Raw genomic sequence first — 22,783 nt, 5'->3', positions numbered from 1 at the left:
CAAAATGACCACTTTCGATTCTTATCCGGAGCCTTTTTGGCAACCATGCTTGATACAGATGGAAATTGTAAGGCAGCATTCAATTTGAGAGCTTGCCTCACAGTAACTGGTTTCCTCGTGTTAAAAGTAAACCATTTGGAAGATTTACAACTTCAAGCCATGCATATGGATCTTTTGTCCAGTGGAGAATGCATTTTGTCAAAGACAGGCTAAAAGGCTTTATACTACTAGCGTCCGTAATTCTGGAGGTGAAAATTGGGCGAAAATAGCAGATGTACAAGCTCACAAATCTGCATACAAAACAGTTCCAAACACAACAAAGAGTGCCTCAATCACAGTGCACTCTGCTTTATCACAGGAGCGAGTTACAGAACCCATCACTGCACTCTATACACATCAGTAGAATGGTCTTCACTGGCACTTAGAAGGAAACAACATGCTACCCTGTTCACTTACAAAGCACTACTTGGCAAACTACCCCTATATATTTGACGAAGCTGCTAGAACCCAATACCTCAAGTTATGGTACCAGATCTCAAGATATGCTTCTGTTGAAGGTACCAAAAACCTCTTCTAAACTGGGAGATACTGTACTGCCTTCAGGGTGCATGCTCCACGTCTATGGAATATCTGTCAAAATAAGTTGAAGCTGGATGTCCTTCTTTCATATGATATTTTTAAAATATTGTTAACTGACTGACTCACACTAGAAGAAGGCGCATGCACCTGCTTTTTGTAATATGTGTTTTTAAGATTCTGATTCTGTTTCTGTTTTCTGGTGTATGTGTGTTTTTGTATCATATCCTTTTGTGTGTTTGTCATGTATGTATACAATCATTGCTGTAATTGTTCTTTGTATATTAGGGTATTGATTTGAGCTCACTCTTTGTGGGCACTAACAGAGAGACTTTGCATATGCTACATGCCTGCCTGTCACTTGTGGAGCAATAGAAAGCTCCTGTTGTAAAGGGTTTCTGTATTGTGTATTGTATATTTTAATGTATTGTACCTTTTTAAAGTTTTTGATTAATGGATTTTTTATTATTGTTTAGACACAATTTTTTATACATTTGTGTCAATAAAGTAACTAACTAACTATACAGGGCGCCATTGAAAAAGAGACCTTGGTCTCAATTGGATTCCCCTGAAATAAAGGTTTCAATAAAATAAATAAATCATAAGAACCTACTCTCTGCGATGACCGCTCTGTCGGTCCAGTCGTCGTTGATCATCTGGATGTTCCCGAAGTGGATGTCGCTGAAGAAGATGCGGTTGGTGCCGGTGCCGCCGCCCGCCGTCTTCGTCTGGCGGTAGTCGAAGGCCAGCGCGATGACGTTCTTGAAGAAGGCGGGCCTCTCGAAGGGCTGGAATGAATGAATGAATTTTTATTTTCGTGTCTTGTCGTTAAGACCCATCCCTTACGGGATTATAAGACACCAACAACATGAATAAACAATATCACAAGTTCACTTCCCACACAGAAGTTACACAAAGTATTTGATCAAAACAAAAACAGAAATAAGCATTATCATAAAATAATTATTTTCTTTGTCCGTATGTCCCAAGCTTTCTCTATATATTCTGCTAATGCAAATATATTTTGTTCGAACACCTATGATCCATCTCAGTCGCTTTTGAAAAATTGAAGAACGACTGACATTTTTAGAATCTGATCTCAGGTCAGAATGGGTTAATCAGACCAGTGTGTGTCCAGTGGAAACCTCGTGTGAATCTGATCTCAGGTCAGAATGGGTTAACTCCTCTATACCTGGACGGGCGCGTTGAGGTCGCTGTCGTCCGACAGGTGTATGCTCTTCAGGATGCTCCTCTCCGAGTAGAGCAGGTAGCCCTCGTAGCGCTGGCAGGCGAAGCCGTCCTCCGCCAGGTGGCCGTGGGCACAGGAGCACGTGCGGCGCCCGCTGCCCAGGTGGAAGCACAGCTGCTGGCAGCCGCCGTTGCTCCGGGCGCAGGGGTTGGTGCCTGGTGGTGGGAGGGAATGACACGTTTAGGCGTTTAGCAGGTAAACACATATGTGACTAAATTTGACTGAGGGACTGCCATTGGATTTTTTTTAATCTTCTTTTTTTTCATGTCATGTCATATGAAAGCAGGGAATCATAGCTTCAAATTGACATATTGGTTGTTCAGTTTAACCAACCAGTTTAGGAGATGTGGCTCATAGAGTAATGTCTTGCAGAAAACAGGCTTGAAAGGTTCACTTCTGTGGTCTCTAACATTACACCTATAGATACATGTTTGGGCATTTATTTCATATTTACATGTCGATTTCAGCTCTGACACTTATTTCAGACATTTATTAGGCCCCATTTGAAAACATATGCCAGTGACCCCGATGAGGGAGGATTTTTACGTCTCTAGCAGTGATTCCGAAACATATTAATTTCATGGACCCCGAGTTTCACACGCATTTATGCTACGGACCACCGATTTAATGGCATTTCTATCTCCGGTATACCCCAATTTATATTGTAAAACCACTGAGGTTCCATTTGTACACTCTCAGAGTTACAGATCCATAAGGATAATTGCGCTAGGTAACCCTTGAAACTCCCTCAAGTACCCCTAGGGGTCCCCAGACCCCACTTTGGGAACCAATGCTCTACCAATCTGTACATTGGATAGGATATTATAGCATACTGGGTGAACAATGAACCTACAGTAGCATCTGTCCTCTAAATAACCTGCTATCATGTAGCCTTTCTTATTTTTATCTTTGATTCTATACCTGCACTAGATGCGCCCAGACCTCTGTTTATGCTATGGTTTGTGTCTCATGTCTGTTGTTGTCCTGTATTGTTTGTATGTTTTAAACCACTACTCTTGCTCTAAACCTAACTGCCCTTCTGGGACATTAATAAAGACCTTGAACAAGAGTTTTTACATTGTGGTCAAGAAAAACCAGAAGAGAGAAGAGAGTGTGGGATGCATGGAGCCTCGTCACCGGTGTTTAGGGAAGGTTTAGTTCTGTACTGCAACTGGGAGTCAATTGAACTGTACTGTACTGTACTGTACTGTACTGTACTGTACTGTACTGTACTGTACTGTACTGTACTGTACTGTACACCATAACACGTTAATATACACAATTACAACTCTGCACTGCATTGTGCTGCTTCACTAGGTTTCATTATATGCAATGAGATGTGGCGAAATCGACAGCCTACTTTAATTAATTAACCACATGAACCGGCCTATAGCATCGCTATTCTGGGGAGGGGGGGGGGGGGGAACCACATTCAGCGATAATAACCACCATCTATACGAGCTCGTACAGTAGGTCGGGCTATTTTCAGTGAAGACATTTGGTTGTGCATCAATATATGTATTGCATAGAACCCTGGGGGGGATTCCGTTCAATGAAGTACTGTATATATAGGAGGGGGTTTCAAGTGGTCAGGAGAAAGGCGAGCTACGGGCCGGTGGAGATGTGGGCGACAGACAGACAGACAGACAGCGGAGGAGGAGGAGGTCGATAGCGTAGCGAGCGAAGCAGTAAAAGTTGAAACCTCAACCTTTCTCCCGGCCGCGGCTGAAGACCGTGACGTCCTTCAGGTTGACCCCCAGGCCGCTCCTCATGGTCGTCACGTCAGAGCCGTCCGCCTTCAGGCCGCGGCGGATCGAACCGTTGGAGTGGGCCCTGGTGCAGAGGGGGGGGGGGGGAGAGAGAGAGGAGATCTGAACTCATAATCCCAATAGCTGCTTCTGCTACTTAAGCCATATTGACCTGAGATCAGATTCTAAAAAATGTTCTTCTTCACCCTGACAGTTTTCTGAAAAAGCTATGTTTCTAATGTCAGTCGTTCTTCGGTTTTTCAAAAAATAGCAGACCTACAAGCTCGTAGCGCGCCACTCGGTGGCGCGCTACGAGCTTGTAGATCTGCTGTTTTTCAATAGCTAAAGTATAACATAATGCTTGGTAGTTAAAACACCAAAAGGGGTTCCCGTACAGAATGGGTTAAACGATCAAACTTTCAGCTCGGCTCGGAGCGAGAAAGAGTAAAGTTATCGACCTTAAACCTCCTCGGAGACTCCCTTAAAAGGTAAGCGAGGAATCAGTGAAGTGAAGTGGACTAAGTCAGGGGGTCTGACTGACAGAGTTACTAAAGGGGAGGGGGGGGGGTCTTCGTGTGATATAAGCACAGGCTTTGGTGCAAAGTGGGAAAAAAGTAAGTAAGTAAGTTTAGTAAGTATAAGTATAACACATTGACATGAACGCTGATGATATATATATATATATATCGCTCTGGAGCCATCTATGAAATCGATGCAAAAGTTGAATCCGCAAGACAGTTACATAATACTCTTCTACAACAGCCTCATGTGTACGTGGTGGTCACTGCTTAATGTCTCTTTCTCAGCTAAAATGTGACAACATTTGACTGAGGGACTGCCATTGGAAACATAGCTTCAAATTGACATATTGGTTGTTCAGTTTGACCCACCAGTTTTGGAGATATGGCTTATAGAGTATAATGTCTTGCAGAGAAACAGCGAGTTGAGAAAAAACAGGCTTGAAAGGTTCACTTCTGTGGGTCTCTAACATTACACCTAGCTACATGTTTAAGCATTTATTTCATATTTACATGTCTTCTGTGGTCTCTAACATTACACCTAGCTACATGTTTAAGCATTTATTGTCAATTTCAGCTCCGACACTTATTTCAGACATGCTCTATAGTATGTGAAGAGTCTGCCTGTGGTATTAACTCATTTTGGAGAAAAAATAAATAAAATAAAAGTTTTTCTCCTCTGGTGAAAAGCTGGAATTTGCGCAATGGCAGGCTCTCAGTCCAATCTGGTCACAAGTGGACTTGGGCCCTTATTTATCACCCAAAATACAGTACACAGCGTTGATAAATAAGGGCCTAAGTGAGTTATAGCCATGACATTGAGGTTCCACACACGGTATTTACATAAATAGGTAAAGGAAAGGAAAGGTACTATGTTTACCCTGCAGGGTAACTGGACTATAAGCTCAAGAACTTGTTTACCAGCCAGGCCCTGCTCATAGAACATTTCATGGTAGGGGTTCAATGCCTTGTCCATTAAGGGCACTTCAGCGGTGGTAATTTTAACGTGCCGGTCCGGGGGATACGAACTATAGCGACCTTCCCGATATCAAGACCGCTCCGCAAACCGTTCGGCCACCGCTGCCTCATTATATGGATGGGAAAAACCGTCTTGAGACTGCCACTGGTGGGAACTCTGTATAGGCAACCTTGGGTTAATGCCAGGTTAGCACTAGCACACATTGCGCTCGTGCGTGCGAGCATGCGTTGCGTGTGTGCGTTGCGTGTGTGCGTTGCGTGTGTGCGTTGCGTGGGTGCGTTGCGTGCGTTACGTGTGTGCGTGCCGTGCGCACATTTAAGGAAATAATGTATTACCTGTCAGACCAGTAGATGTAGGGGCCGAACACGGCCACGGAGAACAGGTCCACGTTGGCCGCTGACAGGACAATCTCCCGACTCTCGCCCGTCTCAAGGTTGATCCTCTCGATCTTGTCCGTGCGCGCGTCGCACCAGTATAATCTGTTTTCCTGGAGAAAAGTAATTTGAAAAATGCACATCAGCTCCCAAACCCACCACCACCACCACCACCACTCCTCTTAACCCATTCTGAACGGGACCCCCTGATGGTGTTTTAACTAAGCATTATGTTATGCTTTATTGCTTTAGCTATTTAAAGAATAGCAGATCTACAAGCTCATAGCGCACCACCGAGTGGCGCGCTATATGAGCTTGTCGTTAAAATGTTAAAATGTGGCGCAAATCATTGAATATATATATTTCAGAGCGAACATTTTTAACTAAAATATTGGCTTCTGGGGGGGGGGGTCCCTGGAACTACATATTTTGAGATGGGGGGGTCCGTGGCCCAATAGAGATATTTCTGGGGGTCCTTGACATGAAAAAGGTTGAGCACCACTGACATACGTAGAAACATGGCTTTTTCAGAATTTTTTTAGGATTTAGAAGACTTTTTTTTAATCGACCTCAGTCCAAAATGGGTTAAGGGCTGGGTTTACGTCTCGCAGCCGCCAACAAAGGAATGAGATGAGGAGGTATATATATATGCAGAGAGAGAGAGAGAGAGAGAGAGAGAGAGAGAGAGAGAGAGAGAGAGAGAGAGAAAGCCGCTGGGGAATGGAAATGAAAACGGACCGGGATGATCATGATGATGATGATGGTAGCTTTCTACTGTATATGGGGGTCAGATACAGTTCTATGGGGGTCTATATATGGGGGTCAGGGACACATGGGGAGCCGTACCTCGTAGTCTATGGAGATGCCGTTGGGCCACGCGATGCCCGAGTTGACGAGCGTGACCTGGTCCGACCCGTCCAGCCGGGAGCGTCCGATGCACGGGTTCTGGCCCCACTCGGTCCAGAACAGATACCTGGGCCCGGGAACACAATGCATGAACATGATTATTTTTAGCATTTACATTTTTCTCTTTTTTGACCCATTATTAAGACCTGAGGAGGCCAATTCTGCAAACCATTTCTAAACCAGTAATTCTCGAACTTTTGCGTAATTCAAAATTATTGCAACATTTTTTAAAGGACTTTCAAGATGAAAACTCGCTGTTTCTCTGCACGACATTATACTCTATAAGCCATATCTCCAAAACTGGTGGGTCAAACTGAACAACCAATAAGTCAATTTGAAGCTATGATTCCCTGATTTTATATGACAAAATTCAAAAAAATCCAATGGCAGTCCCTCAGTCAAATTTAGTCACATATATTAATGTTCAAAAACAGCAGATGTACAAGCTTGCAGCATGGCACGAAGTGACGCGAAGTGAACTTGTATATCTGCTATTTTCGAAGAGCCAACGCAAAAATCTAAAACGACACGGATGCTTTCCTGACAATTGTCTATAATCTATATAATCCTGGGCGCTACACTCCCTCTGCCAACCTGGGGAGAGCAACGGACTAACATCATGCTTCCTAATACGCATGAGGAGTCCCTCCTTATTGATGTACCGTATCTGTTCGTGCTACTGTGTGCTTGTAGATCATCTGTTTTCAGCACGCGAGGGCTGGACTAGATTGCAGGATTGTGTGAACACTATATACTTTGTAGTGGAATTGTGCAATGACCAAAATGTTAAATAAAACCAATTTGCATTAGCACACATTATTACCGTTAATTATTACTATTAATGAACATGAATGTAATGAACAGTAAAACTGTGGACTCCCCACTCAGTGAGTCAACACACTCTCATCCGTGGACTAATAATAGTTTGGCAAAGGTTCGGTTTACGAGAAATCCATAAATCTTTCATGGGAAGGAAGTTGAGCTCGTGAATTCTGGACAGAATTGAGGTGGGGAGGGGGGGGGAGTGTGTAACCCTGTATATTGATTAATACAGTCGTTAATACAGTCATTCTCAAACCTTATAATTTCAAAGGATCGTCCATCACTCAGAGTGTGTTCAAATGGAACCAAATGGACACCGTTATACGCTACGGGTTCATTTGGTTCCATTTGCACACGGTTCTGTGGCAGCGGTGGCCGAACGGTTTGCGGAGCGGTCTTGATATCGGAAGGGCGCTAGTTCGTATCCCCGGACCGGCACGTTAAAATTACCACCGCGGAAGTGCCCTTGGACAAGGCCTTGAACCTCTACCATGAAATGTTCTATGAGCAGGGCCTGGCTGCAAACAAGTTCTTGAGCTTAGTCCAGTTACCCTGGGTAAACATAGTACCTTTCCTTTCCTTAGTCCAGTTACCCTGGGTAAACATAGTACCTTTCCTTTCCTTTAGTCCAGTTACCCTGGGTAAACATAGTACCTTTCCTTTCCTTAGTCCAGTTACCCTGGGTAAACATAGTACCTTTCCTTTCCTTTAGTCCAGTTACCCTAGGTAAACATAGTACCTTTCCTTTCCTTAGTCCAGTTACCCTGGGTAAACATAGTGCCTTTGCTTTCCTTTCTCCAACGGTTCCATTTTGAAACCGCTTCACGGAACCCCTCCCTGCGGGTCTCTGGATCCCCCCCACCACTTCGAAAACCACTAGACTATAATTAATATAACGTGATACGACGGGCATTGAATAAGCTGATAACATGTTCGTATAATATACTGTAATATGCCTCCATTACAGCAGCATTATGAGGGACTTTAAACAGCGGGGCATGATGTCAGGGACGAACTGGATGACGGTGCTTGTGTCATGTTGGCTTTTGTCTACAGCGGCCATTAGCTGGTCTATTTCACCATGCTGAACAGCAGGGCCTTCCATCAACACCTTTATATGAGATCTCTGTGGTAGGTGGTCGTCTCATGCTGTTTAATCCATTCTGGCCGGGAAAACCCCTGTTTGTGTTTTAAACATTGTGTTATAATTTAGCTATTGAAAAATAGCAGATCTATACATGTAGGTCTGCTATTTTTGAAAAATCTTGAAAATTGTGCCTCAAATCTTTGAATGTATATTCTTTCAGAGCGAACGTTTTTAACTCTTAAATCTTTGCTTCTGATACGTTCCTGGAACAACATATTTTCAGATGGGGGGGGTCGGTGGCCCCCATGTTTGGGGTCCTTCACTGCGTGAAAAGAGGAGTTAACGGGCAATTATGGGCGCTGTATTTTGCCCGTAAACCTCAAGTTTAGCAGCATATACAGTTCATATACGGTAATATACAGGCGTGGTGGGAGTTCACAGGAGTTTGTTGGAAAGTTTAACGGGAGTTTCCTGTAATATACACATCCGTATTCCAAGCTTTTTACGCAGTGCTTGACATGTAATATTGAGCACCACTGATACAGAAAAACATTTTTCAGAAAATTGTCACCATTTAAAAGGCATCTTTTAGGCCTAAATGGGTTAAACCAGGCCCAGTCCGTTCGACAGTAAGCTCCTCGTACAGAAAGCCTTTGTCCAACTCATAATGGGGGAACTAACACTGATCGCGGTGAGTGGTGCCCGCTGCGTATACGCACACTCCTACTCCACGTGCGGCGTGTGCTCAGCCCTCGTCTCGCACAAGAACCCCCTCCCCCTCCTCCCGACAGCCACGTCTGATCGAACCCTGCAAACCCTCCCTTGCACGCACTCAGATCAGCCAACGCAGGGAAGCTGGAAGTAACTTCATTAAAAACACCGGGACAACGCTCGCTCCACACACGTCCCAAACTCTTCTCCCTTCTGGCTCCAAAACTATGGAGTGCACTTCCTATTATAATCATCATAATCACTCCCAACCTTCCGCCGTAGTTTGAAAACCCTGCACCTCTTCAGACTCCATCATGGCCCATAGCACTTGCCCTAGCCCCGACATTTCTATGTGGACTTAGATAGCATTTTATGTAGACTTAGCACTATAAAGTATATATGGATACTGTAGTTATTTTATATAGATATTCCACTGTTACGTTCTTAGCTTACGTATGATTCATGATTTTTATGCTTTTTGTTCTTGCTTAATCACCAAAAAGCAGATCTAGAAGCCACAGATCTACAAGATATCACACCACATCAACGTGCATAACAACGTGACACGCTGTGATCTTGTAGATCTGGTCAAGAGAGTTGGTGTGTAGATGAAAAAATAACTTGCCACGCCAGAGCGAAATATATTAAAGCAAAGTAAACACATGAATGCAGAGAGACAGTGTAGTGCCTCAGTGAACTAGGATCACGAGTAAACCACGCACCTAGCATCAGTCTAAAGCTTAAAAAATATACTGTACATCAATATACTGTAAACAATAATCAATGAAACTATAGGATACCAGGTAAACAATGAACCTAGCATCTGCCAAAGTAACAAGACATCTAAATGTATTTTCTTGTAGTCATGAAAAGAACAAAACAAGGCCAAGGTAACACAAAATGTGAGCTTGTAGATCATGTTTTTGACAATAATGAACATTTTGATATAATAATATATTATTTTAAGTGACGTACCCTTTCTGGGGGTGTACGGTGATGGCGCGGGGCTGGTCCAGACCCTCGGAGATGACCACGGAACGGTACGCCCCGTTGAGACGGGCGATCTCGATCAGGTTGAAGCCGTGGTCGGTCCAGTACAGGTTCCCTGGTGGTCAGAACAGGTTATTACATGTTAAACTGGTACCAGTACAGGTTCCCTGGTGGTCAGAACAGGTTATTACATGTTAAACTGGTACCAATACAGGTTCCCTGGTGGTCAGGACAGATTATTACATGTTAAAATGGACCAGTACAGGTTCCCTGGTGGTCAGAACAGGTTATTGCATGTTGAAATGGTCCAGTACAGTTTCCCTGGTGTTCAGGAGAGATTATTACATGTTAAACTGGTCCAGTATAGGTTCCCTGGTGGTCAGAACAGGTTATTGCATGTTGAAAATGTCCAGTACAGTTTCCCTGGTGTTCAGGAGAGATTATTACATGTTAAACTGGTCCAGTACAGGTTCCCTGGTGGTCAGAACAGGTTATTACATGTTAAAATTGACCAGTACAGGTTCCCTGGTGGTCAGGAGAGATTATTACATGTTAAAATGGTCCAGTACAGGTTCCCTGGTGTTCAGAACAGGTTATTACATGTTAAAATGGCCCATTACAGGTTCCCTGTTGTTCAGAAGAGGTTATTACATGTTCAACTGGTCCGGTACAGTTTCCCTGTTGTTCACAAGCTATTATTACTTGAGTAAATGTATTTAATTACAATTTACATTCCACCAGACACCACTGACCATTACTGTACCCCTCAACGACCACATTAGAGCCAAAACAACAACAACACACACACACACACACACACACACACACACACACACACACACACACACACACACACACACACACACACACACACACACACACACACACACACACACACACACACACACACCCTATTACTGCAAATGGTCTTCCAACAGAAGCTCATCTGGGGGAAGCTTTATCTATTAAGTGTGTTAAATATGGCTCAGTCCAGGAACTAAACAACACACCTGAATGGCTTCTTACTGCTGCCATTTCTACCAGCCTTTGTTTGATGATCATTTAACTAAGACAGGGAGAATAACCATAAAAATGCTGTTCGGAATGAGAGCTGCAGTGATATGAAGACGCTTAGAATGACAAGGTTGTACAAATCAACAACTTAACCCATTTTGGACTGAGGTCGATTAAACATTTTTCTGAAAAACCCATGTTTCTATATGTCAGTGGTGCTCAACCTTTTTCATGTCAAGGACCCCTAGAATTATCTCTATTGGGGCCACGGACCCCCCATCTCAAAATATGTAGTTCCAGGGACCCCCCTCCCAGAAGCCAATATTTTAGTAAAAAATGTTCGCTCTGAAATATATATTCAATGATTTGTGCCGCATTTTCACGATATTTTTAAAAATAGCAGAACTACAAGCTCGTAGCGCGCCACTCGGTGGCGCGCTATGAGCTTGTAGATCTGCTATTTTTCAATAGCTTAAGTATAACATAATGCTTAGTTAAAACACCAAAAGCGGTTCCCGCCCAGAATGGGTTAAAAGTAGTGGTGTACTGTACATTAACATGTACATTTTACTCAAGTACTGTACTTAAAGTAAAATGTTTAGGTGCTTTTACTTTACTGGGCTATTTCCAATTTCCAATACTTTTACTTTATACCACACTACATCTTTTTTATTTTGTGTTATATTAATGTGAGGTGGTAACATGTTCCAAAATGATATTATTGATCGATACATAACTGTTTGTTTAAGGAGGTTCCTTTTTGGAGCAGGGAGTGATAAATGACCGAGGCTGGCAATTATGGTGTTATGATTATGTCTGTCACTTATGTTTGAAGAAGTAATCTCTGGTGTTTGATTAGAAATTATGTTTCTAACAAACATGAGGACACTGCAATGGAGTTTGTTTTTAACAGACTAACCAGGACAGGCGTCTGTCTATGCATATATTCAATATTTGTATTGCATCATGTATTCAATCAAAGTGGTTAATGAACCGTGCCACTGACACACAGACAGTACTGACTACTAGCAGACAGACAGAGACAAACAGACAGCCACAGTACTGACTACTAGCAGACAGACATACAGACAGACAGCCACAGTACTAATCTGAGTTCCCAGAAGTTTTATTTTTCGCCACTAGGCGGGCGAGAAAGACTTCTGGGAAAAAAGGAAAGTATCCCTGTGAGGGAAGTACGTTGCACTCAGAATCTGAGCGGACACTCCCCTTTCCGGTCTGAAGCACTGTGCATACCATGAAAATAGTCCGAAGGGAATCCAATTCCAAATTGAATTGTAGTAGGCCACCACCGCTCAAGGAGCAATTGTTTCCCTTCCGTCTTATTTAGATGTAGCGCCCACTCCATGTGGAACCCACCCCTGTCTTTTGATTCGCATTTCATTTGAAACGCAACGCACTGGGCCACGCCCCTGCTGCACAGGAACTGAGGCCAATTTTCCTAGACTACCACAGTACTGACTACTAGCAGACAGACAGACATACAGACAGGCCGACAGACAGAGACCGACAGCCACAGTACTGACTACTAGCAGACAGACATACAGACAGACAGACACGGTACTGACCGGCGATCCAGTCCACTGCGATGCCCTCCACCCGGCTGATACCGGTGGTGATGACGTCCTCCCTCCAGGTCTGGTCCCGCTTGGCCCGCGAGATTCTGTTCAGGCCCATGTCGGTCCAGTACACGGTGTCGTTCCCTGGATTGATTGATTGGAATATTCATTAACAGTTTGCAGAATTACAGTACATTTCAAGCACAAACTCAATACAAAGACTGTGAGTGGACGACCCAATTAAGCATTACACTTGTTCACAAAAGGATCCACCTTGTTCAATTCATCAAAACATTTAGAGAAAAATAGACACTTCTATATAGACAAAGAACAGAATGTCTGGAGAGAGGTGCTGGGGTTAATTGCGTTCGACTACCTTATTTCACTGCACAGAAACAAATGCAAAAACTAAAGCTATGGGGACTGAAAACCAAGAATAAATATTGACAATTCTGTCAACAAATAAAAAAAACTAAAGTGTTAGGGAGGGGACTGGTGGAGGAGAGAACTAAAAGACAATTCCTTTGATTTGGTTTGATTGCGCTCGGGTGTTGCACTCTGAAAATAGCAGCTCTCTACACGATGTGTCATTTTCAGCATGGTGCGACCAAGTTTAAAATCATGGAATTTCATTCAAAAAGACTATGACTAAACTCATAATCAAACGTTTCCCGACAAAATCAACACACTGGAGCGGAGAGAACAAAAACAAATCATCATGACGACAGCCCCAACGCCAGTGGCGTGCACAGACATTTAGAGGGGCATTGGAAAAAAGGGCACTTTGTGCGGTGTGTGGAACCGGCCGGTTGTGGCATGGACCATTTCACAAAATGGCGCAGCGCTGGCGATATAAAGCACAGCGATGTGGAATATGCAATATGCACACCCTTCATACTGTACACACGACGGATCATTGATGACATGTACAGTAGTAACTTGTCAGGGGGGGGATAATTGTTGACCAAATTTTATTGGGGGGGGGAGATATTATGAGCCTTCTGCAAAACGTGCGTTTCGTAAAAAACCGCCACAGAATCCTTTGTCTAGATCTTTAACGGCCTGTTTCATGATGCATGTCGAAACAGTAAGTAATTCATTTTCTCCGACACCGCTCCCCCCCCCCCCCCCCCCCCACCCCCCCCCCCCCACCACCCTCCATCTTTAAGTACATGTGAGCACGTTGCTGTCACTGGGCGCGCGTACAGGTTGTTAAGAGGTTAGGCGGCGTTATATGTTTATTTGCACTCTCTCCCTGTTTATGCTGCCTTCACAGTCTGTTAACACATTTAGGCCTGACGTCGACGTTTAAAAAATGTCTTTTTAAAAATGTATTTTTTTTCTGAAAAACATCATGTTTCTATATCAGTGGTTCTTAATATTTCATGTCAAGGACCCCCACAAATATATGAAATTGGCCGCTGACCCCCATCTGAAAATGTGTTGTTTCAGGGACCACCTCCCCCAGAAGCAAAGATTTGAGTTAAAAACTTTCGCTCTGAAAGAGTATATATTCAAAGCTTTGCACCACATGTTCATGATTTTTTTCAAAAATAGCAGACCTACAAGCTCGTAGCGCGCCACTCGGTGGCGCGCTACGAGCTTGTAGATCTGCTATTTTTCAATAGCTAAAGCATATAATAATGCTAACACCAAAAGGGGGTTCCCGTCTAAAATGAGTTAACACATATCTCACATGTGACAGCCTCCAGCTGGAGAAGGGAGGCTTTCATCTTTTTTTTTCTTTTTTCACGCTCCGGCGGAGAGACTAGCGCTATAGCTCTAGCCATAACGACATGCAAATGATATGCGTGAAGCTATCAGCTGCTGCTGGCTTGAGCGCAGCAGCAGCGCCGCATTTGCATGTTTCACCTGCACTGCACGCCGCCAAGCAATAAAGAATCTCCGCGCACGCACCCACCGCCTCGTGCTCCTTCTCGTCGGCATGCGTCTATAATTTCCTCTTTTTTTTTTCTTTCCCCGGGAAGATTTCCGCCAGTCACGCTTCTATACCGAGATTGCGGTTGACCTCCTCGCCAAGACGACGCCTCCCTCCGCCTCCGGGAGGATTTCAGCGGGCCGCGGCCCGACGGGGAACGAACGGAACGACCCCGCCATGATTAGTTTGGCGTAATGAGTTGTCCTTATTTGCTTCTCGCTGGACCTTTCGATGTGGATTAGAGACCCGGTGAAAGTGACCTTCTCTGGGTTGGACTATACGTGGTTCAACCTGACAGGCGCTCATATTGGATGTGTAGCCTCCCTACACTGTCCTCACCTCTATTCAACCAGAATAATTAGGAAGGCAAATAAAATCATTGCAGACAACTCCCATCCTGCACATCTTCACCTCTTCAATCTCCTCCCATCAGGCAGGAGATATAGAAGCATCAAGAGCTCAACATCTCACTTCAGGGATAGCACTTATACCCCGTAGCCATTAAGACATCTGAACTCATAGAAATAATATGCATATAGCACTTTAAAAAAACTGAATGTAATTTCCTATGCTGCTGGTTTGTCTTTCTTGTTTGTGTATCTATGGTTGTCTGTATTATGTTGAGTATGAACCAAGACAAATTCCTATCAACTTGTTGACATAAATGATTGAATCTTGGATATGCCATGTGGAAATAATACAGTACCGTTTGTTTTTGAATATTTATTGCTCCCCCGTATTATTTTTCTCTCTCTTTCCGTTAACAAACAAAACAGAGCTTAATTGGACACGCATGAATTCCCTCCATTGTTTTACATCTATGAATCCTGAGATGTCACAAATTAGGCATTTATATGCAAATTATATTCTTGGTTAATTTAAGCAACGAAAAACACAACACGAGAGCAAGTGACAAAGATACAGTATAAACTGCACAGTAAACTAGCATCTATCGGATTAAAGGTGACGAGAAGGAATAGGTGAGTAATTCAGAGGAAGTAGGTCTTCAGACTATTGGGTGAAACATTGGCAGTGAGTAGTATGCCGTTCTGATGCCATGGGGTTGTAGCGAATGGGGCGCGGGGAGCGCTGTCCAGCATGTTTTTTACGGCATGTTTTAGCATTCCGTTCTTAGCTGATCCAAGTGTGCAGGAACCCCTCCCCTGTACTGTTATTCAAACAGTAGGGGAGGGGGATATATATATATTAGTCCGGCTCTTACACAGCCCTCCATTTCCTTTATATACATCTATTGTTATCACACGTAGGGTGACAACCTTGTAACTTATGTGGGAGTGCAAGCAAGCAAAGCCTATATACTATATTCGTCTAGTGTAATAAATCTAGCATATTTATCATATGAATTATGCAGCAGAAGGAGCCCCGTCCGTGGATGTAACAAATATACCAGTGCACACAATGTAGGGGTTTATGCATTACGGTGTGCATGTTACCTTCATTTGATGTAATATCTGGGGAATTGCTTTGTGTCAGCTCTGCTTTGAGGAGAGAGAGAGGGAAATAGCCTCTGAGTGTTAATGCAGCTCTAATGCACTGATTTATCCTCGGCTGAGAGCTGTGTGTCGCGTGGCGGATCTACAAGCTCACACAAAGCTCGTGCAGGGCTTGCAGATCACACCCTTATACACGCGACCACGTATATAGATCACCCTTAATGTGAACTTATATCGCCCCTTTTCATATTCGTCGCACTCCTCGAGCTCCCACAACCCATTACTCTATAAGAGGTCACGGCGAGCCGAAAAGACCTTTGGCGGAGCGGCTAAGCTTTCGCGGAGTAGTGAGGGTGAGTGCTCACATATCCGCACTTTATTACAAACGGCGTGTATTTTATACCGTTGGATATGAGAACAGCAGAGATGTGTCATGCCGTGCTGTGTATATTTGCCCATGCCACTTAAACAGAGCGAAAGGCTCTAGACTAAATCGCACGGTTGGAGAAACCATCTTCATCTCGACTCTCCGATGGCTCTATATCTGGCAGATCCATTTTGAGATGTTTCTGCTTCATTAGATGGTGTATACGTATAGCAGAGTGCAGAGGAGGACATGTATGGGCAACAGGCAAGGTATGCCACAGGGCCCTTATTGAAGGAAAGACTTTTTTGCCTAGAGGAAATATAAACAAACTAGATAAAGTGCCCCTTGGGGCAAAAGGTCTCCACCAGGGCAGGTCAGGTTGTGGCCTCCTGGTGGCGCTATAATAGGCCAATATGAAAAGGGTGCCATTTCTTCTTACGCCTTGGATTGGATGATTTGAGGCATTTTGTTCCAAAAATGTATTTTGCAATGCACCCCATAACGGGGCCAATGTGAAAATAGTGGGATCTATTCCTCAGCCTAGTATAGGAAAGCACGCTGCGTTCATGATTTGAGGCTTTTTGTTCGAAACGGGCCAATCCTGCAAAGTTTGGAAGCCAATGTTAGCAAAATAGGATGGAACATGACAGATCCGTCTTGAACACATGACTATAGAGATAGTGTGTAACGATTTGCGGGATTTCTGGACAGAATCTGTCCAGTAATATTAAAGAATGTGTTTTTCAAAAGTCGGTTTTAAAACAATCCTTTGCCTCAAGGCTTTCATGTGCTGAGACCTTTCTTCTAAAAGATTGCAGCATAAATCCAAGTACTTTATTTTTTATTTTTGACAACTTAGTAATGATGACTTTTATATAGTGATCGTGTTATTGCGGTATTCTGCTTTTGTTTTATTGAACTGCGAGTCTGAGGAGCCAGCTGGTAAATTAATTTCATTTTCGAGGTGTGACAATAAAGTCTTTCTGATTTCATTCCTCCAAAACCTTTTCAGCTTCGGCGTCAATAAGAACAAAATGAGGAGAACACGAACAGACACGGTGGGTTATTGCGATAGGGCTTAGGTTCTGATCTTTCCGATCAAAAACACCTAAGCCTACAGAGCGGAGGAGTCACAGAATCATATCTTTGTTCATTTTGCAAGACCTTCTTTGGATTGGAGTATATGTTAGCTTACAGTAACAGTAGCTTATACGTGTTCAATCCTGTTTGGCTCAACAACATACAGACGTGTGTTCCGTTTGGTCACGTGAGAAAGGGGTGTGAGACCAGTGTTGTTTTCGTCGACTAAAAACTAAGACGAAAAATGTTCGTCGACTACCTTTTTCCACTGAGGAAAACTAAATGAAAACTAAGCTATGAAGACTAAAACTAACAATTTCGTCAACAGAAAATGTTAGGTAGGGACTAGTGGACAAGAGATCCAGTATAAGTCATTTTACACTTTGTTGCATGCTGAAAATAGCCAATCTACAAGCTCACAGCGCGACGCACTGTGAGCTTGTAGTCATTACGACGGCATCAAGGCCGGCCAAAACACAATTTAGTCGACTAAATCAACTGTATATTTAGTCTACTAAAATTGAATGATTTAGTCGACTAAAACTAGACTTAACACTAAAACATTCCAGGTGACACATTAAAATGTGACTAAATGAACACTATTCAAAAGACTATGACTAAAACTAAAATCAAAATTTGCTGCCAAAAACAACACTGGGTGTGACCGACCTTTCATGCCATAGAACACAGTTCGTGTCCAAGTAAACGTACCTGCGTGAAAGTCCACTCCGACGGCGAACAGTGTCCCCGTGATGGGCATGAGGGTACGTACCTGCGTGAAAGTCGACGCCCACGGCGAACAGCGTCCCCGTGATGGGCATGAGGGCTTCCACGTTGTCGCTGGGGTCCAGAGAGATCCCTCGGATCCCCTCGTGGATGGAATACATCAGGAAGGAGTCAACGCCTGGAAAAACAACAATAATAATAACATCTATTAAAACCCAAAAAACGTTCGCTCTGAAAGAATATATATTCAAAGATTTGTGCCGCATTTTTTTACGATTTTTCAAAAAAAGCAGACCTACAAGCTCATAGCGCGCCACTCGGTGGCGTGCTATGAGCTTGTAGATCTGCTATTTTTCAATAGCTAAAGCATAACATAATGCTAACACCAAAAAAAGGTTCCCACCTAAAATGGGTTAAACCACCGACTATTCAAAGTGTGTACACCAAGACATTTAGGGCTCTAACATTTTGAAATAGTTAAAATAGCCAATCTACAGTACAAGCTCACAATGTGTACCACTATTCACAAATGTTTTATAAAATAGTAGTAGTAGTAGTAGTTTAGGGATAAGGGGTTTAGCATGAACGAAAATAGAGCCCATAGAAAGATCCTGTTCCATTGGCGTCTCAATCATCCCGATTTGTAAAAAAATATATAATACTAATCACACCTGTGTGACGTGAGGGGCGCTCTTATCATCGTACATCATCATGACGAAGTAAAATAGACTCTATGCCTATATGCTCAGACGTAAAATCGGCTGGACTAGAGGACCCGAGTGGAATAGTAAGAGAGTGGTGACACGCCGCAAAGCGGGTGCCTATGGGCTATAGTTCCAAACATTGGAACTATCCCATTGAGATAGAATGAGTATTCCATTTTTACAATGAGAGTCAATGCTAGCGTCACCACTCTCTTACTATACCACTTGGTAGAGGACTAGCTTGCGCATCAATGATAGACTCAAGTTGTTATTGCATAGCTGGTATAAAATTAAAAGTTTAAATAATATGTTTTTCAGTGTTTGTGTGTGTGTGTTTGTGGCCCACAGGCTGCCGGTACTGACCCTCACAGGACATGCGGTCGGAGCGGAGGTTGTAGCCCACGGTGCAGGAGCAGCTCCTCATGCTCTCTGAGGTGGGGAAACACAGCTGGGAGCATCCTCCGTTGTTGAACTGGCACGGGTTCCTGCCTAAGGATGACACAGGGGGACACGAAGCAGTGTGACACAGGGGCACATCAAACTATATAAAACTATGCCGAAGAATGTTCATCCCCTACCTTTTTCCACAGCCAAAAACACAACATAATAGCTAAGCTATGCTGACTAAAACTAAGGCTAAATAATATTGGCAATGTATTTGAATAGAACGAAAATAAAAAATATCTTTGGTTGCGCTCGGGTGGTCAAGGTTCAAGGTTCTCAAGGTTCTTTGTTATTTGTCTCCCGAGTAAGACATTTGTTTGGACAAAGGGCCCGCATGCAAGCGTAGCCCTTATGCCCATGTCGCCGCAGAGCAGTGCCAAAATACATCTTTCTTGCATCAAAGAAATAGAAGAATGCGAGCGCCCTCTTCAAGAGTCAAGCAAAGACATACTGTTGCACTCTGGAAATAGTGGCTCGGCTATTTTCAGCATGCAGCCAAGTGCAAAATTAGCCATTATCAAGGCCTGCCGAAATATATATTTTTTTGTTGACAAAATTACCTGTAGATTTTTTTATTTTGTCAACATCTGGTGTATGAGCTGTCAAAGATGTAAAGATGTCTGAGTTATCACATAGATGAAACGTGGATGGAATGATACAGACATGTTTATACATACTGTACATTGTCACTAAAGATGCGTGCTCGCACACAGACACATAGCCTCTCTTTGTGCCAGTGTCAAATTTGAGTTTAGTCATGGTCTTTTGAATTACATTTCATTTAGTCATATAGTCATCTGAAAAGATTTAGACTAGTTTTAGTCGACTAAATATCATACGATTTTAGTCGACTAAATACACCAGATGATGTTGTGGTTGATGAAGTGTCTGTATTAGAGATAGCCTACACCTGACCTCTGACCCAAGCCTAGAGGAATATACTATACTCTATATTTATTTTGTTTTTTTATATATTTGGCAGCCTATGACATAACCATGCACAGACTGGTTGTTTAGAGGGTTTCGACAACTTGGGATGGCCCAAATGGTGACAATGTTGGCAAAGAGTATAATTGTGCTGTCTCCACTATAATTGGCAGCCGTCAGATATGGCGCAGAGCCGGAGACACTGTTACATTTTCATGAGTGTACTGATGTATGAATGTACTGAGTGATAGTTTTACAGTTTGGCTTTTAGGCTTTGTTAACACGAGTTGCACAGGGAAGATATGACATATTTAATAACTTTAGATTTTCATAGCAAATTAATAGTGGAAATAGTGTCTATTTCCAGTTTCCACATGGGTTTGACTATTTCCAGACTAATCTAGTAATAGAGTAATGACACTCCCGTTGACTCTCATTGTAACAAATGGAATGTGGAAGTTCTCATTCTATCTCAATAGGATAGTTCCAGCCACAGGAGCAATGTTTGGAACTATCACCCATAGGCACCCTCTTTGCAGCGAGATCAAAGCGGTCATACACCGCGGGGTGTATGCGTGCGTGTGTGTGTGTGTGTGTGCGTGCCCATACCTCTCTACCCCTCCCGGTCGTAGACCTTCATGTGTGTGTCTGTGCGTGCCCATACCTCTCTGCCCCTCCCGGTCGTAGACCTTCATGTGTGTGTCTGTGCGTGCCCATACCTCTCTGCCCCTCCCGGTCGTAGACCTTCATGTGTGTGTGTGTGTGTGTGTGCGTGCGTGTCCATACCTCTCTGCCCCTCCCGGTCGTAGACCTTCATGTGGACCACTCCACTGGTCTTGTTCCTCAGCACCGTGGGGTTCCGTCCGTCTCTCTTGGTCACCGTGCCCAGCTGAGCTGACTCCTCATCGGCCCACCACAGTTTACCACCTGAGACAAGAAGAAAAGTCATTCCTGTGTGAACAAGGTTTAGGGTTCCGTCCGTCTCTCTTGGTCACCGTGCCCAGCTGAGCTGACTCCTCATCGGCCCACCAGAGTTTACCACCTGAAACAAGAAAAAGTCATTCCTGTGTGAACAATGTCATCTACAGCGAGTAGCCTCGGAAACCCCTGGCGAGTGGACACGGTGTCCGATTATATACGCTGCTAAGCACCATGTCGGAAATTGCTATTCCGCAAGGCTATTTCGTTGAGGCGACGACGTTGCGATAATGACTTTGAAAGGAACAGTGAGAAAGAATGAAATAAAGAAAGAAAAAGACAACTAGTAAGTATATGTTAGTCCAGTAGACAGACCAAAGAAATAATGAAATAAAGAAATGAAAGGACAACAAGTAAGTATATGTTAGTCCGGTAGACAGACCAAAGAAAGAATGAAATAAAGAAATACAAGGACGGCCCAGGCGGTGGCGTAACCGTCTGGGCAACCGACTGGTAATCCAGTCGCAGTGTGCCGCGGGTTCGACTCCCGAGCCCGACACGGCCTTTACTGCATGTCTTCCCCCCATCTCTCTCCCGTTTCTGTCCCTTCAAAAAACCAATAAAAGGCGTAAGCCGCAAAAAAAGAAAATCAGAAAAATAATAATAATAATAATGAAATAAATAAATAAAAGGATGAATAGTAAGTATATGTTAGTCCAGTAGACAGACCAAAGAAATAATGAAATAAAGAAATAAATAAAAGGGCAAATAGTAAGTATATGTTAGTCCGGTAGACAGACCAAAGAAAGAATGAAATAAATAAATAAAAGGACGAATAGTAAGTATACGTTAGTCCAGTAGACAGACCAAAGAAATAATGAAATAAATAAATAAAATGCCAAATAGTAAGTATAAGGAATAGTAAGTATACGTTAGTCCGGTAGACAGACCAAAGAAATAATGAAATAAATAAATAAAAGGACAAATAGTAAGTATAAGGAATAGTAAGTATACGTTAGTCCGGTAGACAGACCAAAAAAAAAATCTTCTCAGCCCCCAGAAATAAAGCGCCGCAAAAGAAGTGACGGCAAATGTAAGCCTTTTTTGTTGAGTTATTTCAGTGCAATTTCCCCCTCAAAGGACTACCAGTCAAAGCCGACGTGTCAGCCAAGCCGGCGTGTGTTTGGCAAAGCACTCTCTACGATACGCGAGGAGCGTTGTATCATCAGCTGGAGAGTTGAGTGCACGCTTGACGAGTCCACATACATGTGTGCATGTTTGCCGAAGCAATGATGCATCCCTGTTATACTGGGGGCCCGGCGTGCGAGTCTGTGTGGAGAGAGAGAGAGAGAGAGAGAGGCTCTCATCTGTGCATGTTTGGAGAGAGAGAGAGAGAGAGAGAGAGAGAGAGAGAGAGAGAGAGAGAGAGAGAGAGAGAGAGAGATCTCACCCCCACAGCCCACACTGTCGCCATACAAACAATTCAAACAGAAACAAAAAATCAGTGAGGCACGGTCTGGGCACTTTGCCCGATTCTCTCTCTCTCTCTCTCTGCACAGACGTAACTGTAACAGGAGGGTTAGTTTTCCCATTCTAAAAGAATAAAATAAAAAAATCCCAGCCGCTGTGCTGTGCAAACTGCAAAGTGAGGCAACCGCTCTGCCCTTTAAACC

The 22,783-nt window shown here is 43.5% G+C and overlaps 1 protein-coding gene across 1 annotated transcript in view; it reads right to left on the bottom strand.

Moving 5' to 3' along the window:
• The window catches only part of lrp1bb (low density lipoprotein receptor-related protein 1Bb), a 634,358-nt gene that overhangs the window by 192,300 nt on the left and 419,275 nt on the right, over nt 1–22,783 (bottom strand). Inside the window, exons 34-43 of the mRNA XM_080786185.1 lie at nt 20,979–21,119; nt 19,185–19,310; nt 18,164–18,295; nt 12,561–12,695; nt 9,946–10,075; nt 6,291–6,417; nt 5,406–5,557; nt 3,534–3,658; nt 1,769–1,980; nt 1,190–1,364 (exon numbers count right to left, since the gene is read on the bottom strand). Of these exons, the coding sequence (XP_080642311.1) occupies nt 1,190–1,364; nt 1,769–1,980; nt 3,534–3,658; nt 5,406–5,557; nt 6,291–6,417; nt 9,946–10,075; nt 12,561–12,695; nt 18,164–18,295; nt 19,185–19,310; nt 20,979–21,119 (1,455 nt within the window). The remainder of the gene's footprint in view (nt 1–1,189; nt 1,365–1,768; nt 1,981–3,533; nt 3,659–5,405; nt 5,558–6,290; nt 6,418–9,945; nt 10,076–12,560; nt 12,696–18,163; nt 18,296–19,184; nt 19,311–20,978; nt 21,120–22,783) is intronic.

The sequence above is a fragment of the Protomyctophum bolini genome (genome assembly GCF_963924005.1).
Source record: "Protomyctophum bolini genome assembly, chromosome: 16".
Taxonomy (NCBI): domain Eukaryota; kingdom Metazoa; phylum Chordata; class Actinopteri; order Myctophiformes; family Myctophidae; genus Protomyctophum; species Protomyctophum bolini.
This window is presented reverse-complemented; position numbering and strand designations above follow the sequence as displayed.